The sequence below is a fragment of the Scardinius erythrophthalmus genome, assembly GCF_964197995.2.
Source record: "Scardinius erythrophthalmus genome assembly, chromosome: 13".
NCBI classification, from domain to species: domain Eukaryota; kingdom Metazoa; phylum Chordata; class Actinopteri; order Cypriniformes; family Leuciscidae; genus Scardinius; species Scardinius erythrophthalmus.
Window position 1 is genome coordinate 25,836,011 of NC_138233.1, and position 12,634 is coordinate 25,848,644.

The 12,634-nt window shown below is 36.9% G+C and overlaps 1 protein-coding gene across 9 annotated transcripts in view; it reads right to left on the reverse strand.

Annotated features, from left to right (window-relative positions):
* Nucleotides 1-12,634, reverse strand: part of enox2 (ecto-NOX disulfide-thiol exchanger 2) — a 250,392-nt gene that overhangs the window by 29,303 nt on the left and 208,455 nt on the right. For all 9 annotated transcript variants that reach the window (XM_081382659.1, XM_081382656.1, XM_081382657.1 and 6 more), the window contains 2 exons: nt 10,726-10,959; nt 9,150-9,362 (listed from right to left, as the gene is read on the reverse strand). In XM_081382659.1, coding sequence (XP_081238785.1) covers nt 9,150-9,362; nt 10,726-10,959 — 447 coding nt within the window. The remainder of the gene's footprint in view (nt 1-9,149; nt 9,363-10,725; nt 10,960-12,634) is intronic.

Genomic DNA, 12,634 nt, shown 5'->3' on the forward strand with positions numbered 1-12,634 from the left:
AAACAGTTGAAATCCTTAGCTTTACCTGAGAACAACTGTTTCATCTCATGTTTCTTCCTTCTCAATTACCACAACACACCTCTCACCTTCATTGACTCTAATGGTCGGATAGTCAAAGGATCTCCTGTATTTTAAGAGTATATCAACTGATAATGAGATGAATGTTTCATCTACGACAGGCTGGACTCATTACTTGAGTGTGTATAGATTAGAGAGGACGTCTCACTTATGCAAACTCATTAAAGAAAACCTTCCAGAAATAGTCATCTGTTCAGAATTAAGAGACAAGGCAGTCAATCAACTATTTTGTGGGGCGTGAGTGCTTTGGATGTTAGAGATACATGGCAGTAATTTCCTGTGAGAATGTAGAACAGGAGGAAGACGCAGGACGGAAGGGGAACAGCTGCTGAGAAGCACAGCTGCTAATAGTATGCGCTGCTCTGACACCTCTGACATAAACTCCGTTCCAAACTCAAGCAAGCTGCCAACCTAGGTGGCGTTTCAAGATAACATAGGTGTGCTAGTGACATAAAGGTTGAACCAAAAAGACACACTGAAACACATTATTGTGGCCTAAATCTAAGGCAGCATCACACGTATCCTTTGTAGAGAAAAAGAAATCATCCAAGATGGTGAATGACAAGAATAAAATACTGATTATAAACATATACTCTCGTTACTCTCGTAGAATGATTTCTGAAGGATCATGTGACTGAAGAGTGGAGTAATGATGATAACAATTCTGCTTTGCATCACAGAAAAAAAAACTTACAAATTCAGAACAGAAAACAAAAACAGATTTTCTAAATTATAAAAAAATATTTCACAATATTACTGTTTTTACTGTATTTTTGATCCAAGAAATGCAGTCTTGGTGAGCATAAAAAAAAAAAAAAAAAAAAAAAAACCTTCCATATTCCAAACGTTAGAACGGTAGTGTATTGGTGTTTTTTTGGTGTTTTTTTTTGTTTTGCTAATTATAATAGTTTTGGAACCAACTGACAAAAGTTATCAAAATTGGAATCAAAAGTTTCTGTTACACATGAAATGTCCCAAATCATTCACTTAAGAGATTCCGTTTTAATTATATTGCATAAAGTTCTTTCATTTTGTTGCATTGCAACAGTTACCATCCCTCACGTCACTGGAAATCACCAACTCTCATTGACTGAACACATGACTTCAGGTTGGTTTATCGCTGTTTAACACCGCCAGTGTGAGAGGCCCTTCAGAAGGAAATAGAATGTCATCTCACTAGGTTTTGTGCGATGGTTTTCACCAACACTATTACTTTAAATCAATCTTGGTGTGCCTGTTATTTTTAGAGAAATCTAATAGGTCTTTAAAGAAGCCACTCTCATGACTAGATCATTTGGGACTATCATATCATATTTCAAAGAGTTACTATTTGTGCCATGCATCACAGATCCCAAAAATTGTCTGTGTGTTAACACCGAAATGTCCCAGTGTCTGGGAAATTACATCAAAACATCCATCAGCCTAAGTGATGTAACAGTAGGACTGAGAGACAGAAACATATGGTGCCAACAGCTTGATGGATGCATGACATCATTACTGATGGTATAACGTGCTTATGCAGATTCACTCAGATATCCCATCTCTCTTTCTCTCTCTCTCTCTCCCTCCCTCCCTGAGAGGGGGTTAATAAACCTTGGGGAGTCAGGAAGACTGCCAAACACATCTGTCTGCGGCATAGGCATGCTCAAGAGAGAGAGAGAGGCTGGATCGATAGTGACTTCAGCATCCTTTAATTTGATGGAAGAGATCGATGGCAAAGCCAGGACGGAGAGCATGTGCCCGAGTGCATGTACGTGTGCAGAGCGCTTTTAGTCTGACGTGCAGCCATGACACTGCTTAACGCAAGAGGCAACAAATCATTGACAGTCCTTTTTTCATGTTCACTATTCACATAAACATAATGATAATTGTGTAGTAATAGTTAAACTTATACCAGATTTAGGCCAAAACACGCTTGCACTCTATTTAAATACTTTAATGCAAACGCCTCCAATTGTGCAAGCTCAATTTTATGCATCATTTCATTGCATGATGTGTCAGAATGTATTCATAAGGTCATAATGCAACGTATGTGTTGCTTCTTAGCACTGCTGCAAGGCCAGATATTACAACACTGAAAAAAATGGTGTCGAATTTCATTTGAAACTATTTCTACTCAGAAATTGCTATTAAATTCAACAAACAATTGAATTAAACATGATTTATTTTTTTTTAAGCAGAAATGAAATGGTATTTTCTTGCAAAATGTACTCCACTAATGGCAGAGCAACCGTCTGAAAAGAATCTATCTGAACATTTTAGTTTAATGCCAGATGTTTGAAGGGAACTCTATAACCCTCTTGAGTACTGGACTATGATACTGTAGTGTAGAGCAAAAAAAAAGAAAAAGAAATGACATTTACATTTATGCATTTGGCAGACACTTTATACAAAGTGACTTACAGTACATTGCATACAAGCTATACATTTGTATTGTGTTCATGCTCTCCCTGGGAATAAAACAATGACCTCAGCGTTTTGAGCACCTTTCTCTAATGCTTGAGCTACCACATGCTTGCAATGCATTGGCCGAGCCTTCACTTCTGCATTTGCATATTTATGTTGAATATGTTTCTGGCTTTTCTCTGCATTTATATCACCTCTAATTTCCAAACAAATACTGTAGTATAAGAAGTAAAATAGAATTCCTTACCTTTCCAATATGAACTATTCAGTAAGATCGTTTTTAGTAATTAATACTTTACAGTAAAATGATCAGTTGACATAACTTAAGAAGTGAGTAAACGCGTTGCCTTGAAATCATTAAGTACCGTAATAAACTTCATACGTAATTGAAAAAATTAAGTAATGTGAACTTGCTTTGTTTAGAATTACTTTTTAAAAATATATTAAAGGGTTAGTTCACCCAAAAATGAAAATTATGTCATTAATGACTTTATTCATTTCCTTCTCTCTAGGCCTCGAGTGAGTTCACGTAGTGTTTTTGCGTAGCGCGTCTGTGTTGTACGTCACACGCATCACACATGACCAGCATCGGCCAATAGTGAGCCTACGTGTGACGTACAACATAGACACGCTGCGCAAAAACACTACGTGAACTCACTCGAGGCCCAGAAAGAAGAAAATGAATAGTGGAATAAAGTCGTTATTTTTGTTTGTTTTTGCGCACAAAAAGTATTCTCGTCGCTTGATAAACTTAAGATTGAGCCACTGATGTCACGTGGACTACTTTGATGATGTCTGTATTGCCTTTCTGGACATGGACAGTAAGCCGTCCATTGACTTTCAATGGAGGAACAGAAAGCTCTCGGACTAAATCTAAAATATCTTAAACTGTGTTCCGAAGATGAACGGAGGTCTTACGGGCTTGGAACGACATGAGGGTGAGTCATTAATGACATAATTTTCATTTTTGGGTGAACTAACCCTTTAAAATAGAAAAATGTTCTATTCAATTTTCTAAAAGTTCAATTAAATAGTGATATTTCACAATAGCAATAATGTATTTTTGATCAAATAAATGCAGCCTTGATGAACATGAGACTTCTTTCAAAAATATTTTAAAAACTATAACCAAACAAACGTTTGAACGATTGTGAAAATATTTCACTTTAGGTTAAGAATGGTATATATTGAAACCATATCAGCAGATATTGGTAATTATTAAGTATGTTAATATAATAATCTGTCTGAATGATTATTTCCGCCTATTCAAGGTGAATTTAACTTTTTAGTTTTTAATTTAGCAGTATCTAAAAGGGGTAAAGAGACAGACTACAGGAAAGATTTAGCGCTTTAGATCTTTTTTTTTATCTTCAAAAGCGTATAAATGGTTATATGCATGTAACTAATTTTGCCTTTACTAAAATATTACTCTGAAATAGGGGTTTCCACTAAAATAACCTAGAAATTAAGCAAAGTGCTTGTTTATCTATATAAAATAATATAGATTTATAGCATTGATTATATTAATAATAAATTACAGCCTGCAAAAAAGACGAGATCGTTTACAGACAAGTTAACACTAATACTACAAACCATCCTTCAGATGGGGCAAATACAGATTTAGTTTGTGACAGCACCAGTCTGCTGCCTCAGCCGGGATTCACCGTCTTAAGCTGAAATAGTCTTTTTCCCAGAATTCCCATGTCACCATGTCCCACCTGCCACTGTGGCAACCTGCTGCTCTCTCCTCCTGCAGGGCTGTAACCCCAGCAAGCTTTTAGCTGCATATGCCTTTCATTATTTATCTGGCTGTGTGCTCTGTCTGCGTTCAGATAAGACAGATGCTCGACTGTCACAATGCTTTCTCTCCTCTGTGTGAGCGACTGTTCTGCTGCATGTGTTTGTCATCACGACAGACCAGACATTACTACAGTGCCAGATACTTATTGCAGTTTGTTGAGAGAATTGTATCAAAAGTTGCTGTCTGCCGCTTGCAGATAAAACGCTGGACAAAGTTAAATACCCGGGGAAGCTACTAGAAGGTTCTTCTAAGGCGACATGACCTTTCTGATGAAACATCTGTAGGAAGTTTTCCTGATAGAAGATAACTTCGACAGACAGCCAGAGCAGGCTTGGTAACAGATCAGTATTGTCACTTCTTCCTCAAGCAGACGTTCTAAACCCATTAGAATAGCTTGACAGGTTTCAGAAGGAAACATCTGTATATGGGAGAAAACAAACAAACAAAAAAACATATTTTCTGGCAGATGAAGCCTGTATCTCTGGGAAGGTAATGTTTTTGTCTCTTGAAAACAATAAACACCTTTGGATTTCAACCTGCCACTACAGATGAGACATATGTCTGCTTCATCTCTATATGACATCAGGATGGGTGCAACCACAGTCTAAGGCACAATACGCTGATAGACATACATCAGTGATGTGGTGTTGTGTAGTGGTGAAAGTGAGGGGATATCCATGTCCTAAGAGAGAGACTTACCATGTCATTCAATATAGGTCAAGTTACTGCATTACATCACTGATAGAGGAACTGATAAAACAACTCTGTGGGACAGAGAACCATGATTGGACCATGATCGCCATGAAATCTAGTCAGCCAAGTCAGTAGAGGAGGAGTAACACTTTCTATGAAGCCTGTATACTGATGCACATCCTGAGTTAAACGCGTTCCTTGGTCAACATATTCTGTTGATCCTGGAAGAACATTCCTGTCCGAGAATGTAGTCCTAACCATATCCCTGCCTTTAAACATTTTCCATAAAATCAGAGGGAAACGACAGGTGAATAACACTGATGTAGAAGCACCAAACCCTGATTGCAAGCCTCAACTTGACAACTGCAAACTTGTCCCTCGAATCTGATTGGTTGATTGGAATGTTGTTCCAGGATCAACAAAGATTTTGATCCAGAAACATGTTGCACTTGGTGAAATCAGGTTCTGCTATACTGGTGGAGTATATTTCATAATGCCTTACAATGTAACCCTTGTATGTTCTTGTAGATACTTTAACCAACGCTTTCAAGATCATAAAGCATTAAACTCGGTTTCATGTGCATTTACTCTTTAAAGGTGTAACCATGAAAACGCAAGTATTATAATGTATTACATTCTGCATCATAGGGATGTGCCTGAAGTCAAATACCTGATTTGAAGGGCTAAAATGAGGTACAATGATTTAATATTTATAAAAAAGAAAAAAGAAACATTTGTTTCACTGATTAACCAACAAGCACACAGACAAAGGATATTTTTATAATTTTTGCTTAGATATTTTTTTCTCCTTTTAAAGCACTTTTAATCTTTATTTTACAGCACAGTCATTAAAAACAGAATAAATAATTGTATAAATAATACATGCCATTTTTGCTATAACTGGAAACTATAAATGGAATAGGGTTACATCTTTTTTTTTTAACGCACTTGTGTCTTATTTAAGACCCTGATAATACCCATACACAGATACATATAATTTTGTCATTACCACAGATACATAAATTACTGCTTAAAAGTTAAGTTTTTTCATGTTTTTAAAAGAACTCTCTTATGTTGATCAAAAATGCAATAAAACAATAATATTGTGAAATATTATTACAATTTAAAATAACTGTTTTACTATGAATGCATTTTAAAATGCTATTTATTGCTGTGATTCAAAGCTGAATTTTCAGCGTCATTACTCAGGAGTCACATGATCCTTAAGAAATCATTCTAATATGATGAGTTAATGCTCAAGAAACATTTCTGATTATTATCACTGTTAAAAACACTTGTGCTGATTATTTTTTCTGATACAGATTTCATGATTCTATGAGAAAAAGAACAGCATTTATTTGAAATAGATATCTTTTGTAACATTATAAATGCATTCACAATTTAATGTGTCCCGTGCTGGATAAAACTATTTGAGATGAGAAAAATAAAATAAAATCACTGAACCCAAACTTCTGAATGCATTTCATACAGAAAACAGCTTCACTGCACACTCCTAGTGCATTATAAGGAATTATGAATGTCTTTATAATGCATCATACATATAGGCTTCACAGAAAGTGTGTTGTTGAGTGGCATGTCATCAGAAGTGTGTGCAAATCTAAAAGCTCAAGTCAATGTTATTTGAGAAATTAGTCAATGACTAAGACAAATTAGTGACCATTTGGGGTTACTTACTTTTAATCTATGAAGGGTCATCAGGTGTGCTGTCCAGAGACTAAGCAGCTAAACAAAACCACAGACTCAGGGTCTTGATAATCTTCTACACATGCCTGGTACGTTACAGATGACAGGCCTGTAGCTGCGCATACTCTACCTTCTTCTGCATTCAGTGGTAGAGACCTCAGGAGAACTTACCTTCAGTCCACACTGATCTCAGATCAAAGCATGTACACTATCAAACCGACTCATGGAAAAGCTGCAGTGTAAAATGACTGATAGCAGAGCGTAAAATTAGCTTGCCTTGGTTTTGAGGTCAAACGTTTAACAGATTTTCTTAGAGACAGTAAAACAACCTTCTCCATTACATTCAAAAGTGTAGCTTTCAAAATGAATATGTCTGAATACCTCCTGCTTGTATAGTAAATACACAGTACACTGGTAATATGTAATTCAACGTTCATCAACAGATGCATATGCGTGACATTAAATATTTTCTTTTGAAAATGAATCGTTTTCAAGGGAAGATTTTCTGTGCCGTGACCTTTTAATAAGCCTATATTAATTTCCCCGTCTCTTATACCACAGTTGCATGTTAATGAAATATTAAATCTCTATAAGACTTGTTCTAAGTTCATAGTAAATGCCTGCAACCCCCCCATCTACTTGAATCACAGGCAGACTGAACATTACGCCTGCTCATGCATCAAGAAAACTATATGTGTGAGAGTGTGTGAGTGTTAGTTCCATTTCTCTAGGCATTGGATCAATCAAGTACAAAGCACAGCAGCGTTGGGCGCACTATCAAGATGGCAGGAAGTGAAGTGTAATCATGCAGTAGCTGACAGCACCCATTTACTGAATGCTTCCTTTTGTGTCTGATAGTGTATATGAAACTACGGTGACGTCACACAATAGTCAACGGCACGTTAGGGATCTTCAGAAAAGCAGCTTTTACTTGATGTGAGCAGCGCTGCAGTCCTGATGATCTGTTAAAGATTTTAGTATGCAATAACGCTATGGTTTATAATTAAAAAAAAATACACAGGTTCTTAATGAACGATAAACAAAACCAATTTTAACTTTATTCAGTATTTGAATTTGTTGGACATGTACTACCATTCAAAAGTTAGGGTCAAGTTTTGGGCTTAAAAAAAAAATTCTCAGGGGTTCATTAAATTGATCAAAGGTGATATTAAAGTCAATTCTAATGTCATAAAAGATTTATATTTTAAATATACGCTGTTCTTTTGAACTTTCTTTTCATCAAAGAGTATCATGGTTTAAAAAAAAAAACATGCAACCTTCTCGTTGCTGAAAATTCAGCTTTGCATCAGGAATAAATTACATTTTAAAATATAAAATAAAATGGAACACAATATTACTGTTTTACTGTATTTTTACAGTACAGCCTTTGTAAGTATCTTTTAAAAATTACTTAAAACATTTCAAAAATATTAAAAACCTTACTGACCCCAAACTTTCGCACGGTAGCGTATATTACGTTATTGACTACACTTACACATATAGTGAGACACTTCTAAATGTGAATTGTGGCATACAAAAGTAAAAATATAAAAATTGTGAAATGTGTCTTATCCAGTCCTAAAATGAGTTTGACACCTGTGTTAGTGAATGCTCATGTATTTCCCCATGTATTTGCTTTAAAGGGTGAAATCAGTGAAATCATTTCAGGGTTTGTGCATCAGAGAAATGCAAATCTGCGGGTTAATCAGGTATTTTACAGCAGAGTCATGATGAGCTGTGATCTGTGAGCTATCACTGACTACGTTTACATGGACAATAGTAATCAAATTATTGACCTTTTTTCTGAATAAGACAATATTCTGATTAAGGTGTTTACATGAGCTGATATTCCTTTCATGTTCCTGTTTGACATGTTATAGAACATAGATCGTTTAATGTCACACGTCATAACGTCGCCATGCCTTGCAGTCTGAAGCTCCCACTGTATCAACATACAGTTAGAATTTGTTATGGTACCATATACAGTTTTGGGTTTTAATTTTACATAAGCTTCATATGCAGTTAATTATTTGTCATGCTATACGTGCAAATAGACGAGGGCGGATACAAATTCTGAAGCCATGCTCTCTTGTTTACCGTCAAACCACTGTCGTGTGTGTATGTGTTCTGTCGCAAAATGCGAATTAAGGTTTGTGAATTGTAAGGTTTGTACATGTCTATAATGGACTTCAATAATGCGACTGAAAAAGGAATACTCCACAAGTCTTAATTCGATTTGTGTTTACTTCGAGTATGACTTTAGCTGGATTAAGGTAATCAGAAATCCCTGTCAAGAGTATTGTCTTAATCGGCTTAATATCTGAATATTTTTGCCCATGTAAACGTACTGATTGTGTAAAATCCTGTTCCTTCACTGAGAATGATGGAAAAATGCCCAGAAATGCTGTCTAAATAAGCAGCTTGTTAGGTTTTGAGACAGAAGCAACATCTGTAAAGGAACACTCACATTGTACTAAAATCCCAGAAAGGGCGTTCTTGAACTTCTCTTTGGCCTCCTCCATCTCCTTCTCATGAGCGGCCTTCTCGTTCATCAGCCTACGGATGTGGCTGTTGGAGGACTGGATCATTGAGTAGAAGTTGTTGGCGTTTCTGCGGTTTACCTCCCCTCGTTCCACCCAGGTCAGCAGGACACGCACAGCCTCGGCAAAATTGCCGTCGTCTGAGTGGAGAAAGGATAAACGGTGGGGGAGAAACAGATGGTGGGAAGAGAGTTGAGTACAATGTTAGAGAGGAACACTTCTCATCTGGGACCTTCTAGTGTCAAAACTTATTAGAAGGACATGCTTATTGGGCCAAAAAAGACAGCAGATGCACACTAGCAGAGTAGAGGACATTTAGGAGAGGACAACAGAACAGGGAAAGACATCTACAGCATGCGACAAGTCTGGAAGGTCCTTGTCAATCATAACACATTATTGATATTTGATATTTTGTGCTTTCTGTACAAATAAGGCAATGCTGTTCATGAAGTCCTCAGGTGTTTATGTGCAGACGGGAGCGGAAAACAGTCAAGATGAACTACAAAGCTTTGGCTTGCAACTTTCGGCTGGGAATGAGATGAGAAACAGAGGAAACTGAAAATCATTGTAATGAATGCTACAGGGAGGCTCTTCCAGCAATCTATTATTCTTTAATGTCATTGTGTTTATTTAAAATCTGCAAATGTCTGGCGTTAACTGTGCAACAGATGAAGCAGTGTTGCAAAGATATTGCAGTTTGTACAGCGAAGATGACTGCTGTTGTAAAAAAGTAAATGAAGAATGAAAATCATTATTTTGTTCTTCTTGTTGTAATCCTGCTCACGAACACATGTACAACTGAGAACTCTAGGATGCTTTGATTTATTTATGGAAGTCCTTACTACAGATGATCAAAAAATGCTATCAAATAATTTAAACTATTAATCCATCAACAATCCTCTTAAGACAGCATCAATTTGTCATGAATATGAAATCCCTCTACATTTGCCTGCTCATTTACCTGATTTAAAAACAGATTCACAATAATAACTGTCAAAAATAACTGTTCAATTTTGCAAATACAGACAAATCTAGCAGATATGAGATATGAAAATCTGTTGAGATTTTCTACAGCCAGCAGAACAAAAGGTTCACTAAACACATCATGTAATTTCATCCTGTCTTCTCTTCCTTTCTTCTGTTATTTGTAACCACTGCAAAGTGAGCTTAACAGCATACACACTGCATATAAAATATTACATGGAAATGTAAGGGAATCTGAAGGAAACATGGCTAAATTCAACTGATTTCATCTCAAAAACTTCTCTTTAATGCACTTTCTCTCCTTGACAGAGAATCAAGATGCAGTCACTAATCAGACGATTTCTATTAAACCGCAAGGAACATCAAACCAGAAGAGACAAACAGCTTTTCGATGCATCCAGCCAACGGGCACACAGACTGTAGCAGCCTCTTCACAAGCTTCAGGAAACGACAGATGTGTGACAGACCAACAAATCAACAAATCACCATTACGGAAGTATAACATGTTATGTGTCCCACCTTTGAGCTTTTCTCCTAACTGGCCACATTCGTGCTCAGAGTAATGAACGATGGGGGGCGGTGAAGGGGGCCGTAGACGGTCCTCTTCTATTCTGCGACGGTGCCTCTCTTCCCGGGCCAGCATGCGCTGTCTGCACTCCCACTCGTACAGGTCATCTCTAGCCTGAGCGAAATCTACATGTAGCCGGCCTGTGTCCTTCTTATCTGTACTTGATCCCAGCCTGATCCTATAACCTAGAGGAGAGAAGATGGAAATGGGAAAGTGGAAATGGAAGGGGGAAGGGAGTAAAGCAAAAGCAAAGGAAAACATTTGAAAGAGGGAATCAATGGAAAAGATAAAGGAAGGGGAAAGTGAGGAAAGAAAGAAAAAGAGGAAAGAGAAAAAAAGGAAAGTAAAAGCAAAAGAAATGGACAAGGTGATAAAGGAAAGGGAAAGATAGAGAAATTGAAAGAGGAAGGTAAAGGAGAGGAAATGAGAGAAAAAAGGAAGATAAAGGAAAAGGAAAGAGAAAGGGGAAATAGCGAAAATAAAAAGGAAAGGGAGTAAAGGAATGGACAAGAAAAGACAAAAGCACCAGAAAAGGGGAAATTGAGCAAAGGAAAAGAAAATAAAGGAAAAAGGATTAAAGGAATTAACATGTAAAGTCAGGAAAATAAAAGAAATGAAAGGAGAAAAAAAGAAGAAAAGTAACAGGAAAAGGATCAATGAAAAAGAAAGGAAAGGAGAAGAGAAGGAAGGATGAAAAGGAAGGGAAGCAAAGGATAGAGCAATAAAAGATAAAGGAAAAGGAAAAAGAAAACGGAAAGGAATGTAAGAGAAAAGGAACGGGAAATGGAGCAAAGGAAAAGAAAGGAAAAGAGGGAAAAGAAGGGGAAGAGAAATAAAGGAAAGCACAATAAAACGAAGTAAAGAAAGAAAAAGACAAAAACAGTAATGAAAATAAAAGAGGCAAGAAAAGAAAAGAAAAGTGAAAGAGGAATCGGAAGCAAAGGAAAAGAAAGGGGAAGGGGGGAAAGAAGGGGAATGGGAGTAAACGACAGGACAAGAAAAGACACAAGAACAAGAAAAGAAACAGGAAGGGGAATAGGAAAGGAAAGAGGAAGAGAAAAAAGAAAGAAGAAAAGGAGAGTGCAGGGCAAGAAGTTAAATGGTATAAAAGAAAAATGCAGGAAAATGAGAACAGCAGAAAAACATTCACCCTTAACAAACCGCAAGTATTTTATGAGAAAAACAACATTACCAACACTGATTCATGAAGTGACCTGTGACAAGATGACAGCCACGCACTCCTTTTAATCATCTCTTCTAACATGCGTTTGCTGAAAGATTTGCAGCCAAACCCTTCCAATTTGTTTATTTTGTGTGACATGTAAAAAGTCCCAAATGGTGCACTCAGATGGGGCAGTCGAAACAAAAACCCTACCAGCACAGACAAGCCATGATGTATGAGAATAATCTGGTTTGTGATGGGGATGAAAAAAGAAAGTGATTTTATATTAAGGTTTATACATTTCAGCATAAACCACAAAATTGCTTGGAAAAGCATCTTGACAAATAGCCAAGTGGTATGAAAGAGGCTCCAGTGAATTATGAATTATATGATGCTCTGAGTACAGAGAGGGTTGAAAAGTGTTTTTAAGGAGAATGTATATTCAGAGATGGCCATGTCAACAGAAATGAGAGAAAGAGCTTCACAGTTTACTTCATACTCTCCATCACTTCTTTACAGCCCCAAGACGCTGTTAAATATTTTACGCAATGTGTTCACGTTAGAAATGAGCACCATTATTTATGGAAAGGCCTGCAGAGCTCTGTCACATAATAAATGGGGCGCCGCTCCAATCTCGTCCCTCTCCACTGAGAGAGCAACACTCAGAGAAGAATAAATAATGGAAAGAGTATTATTGG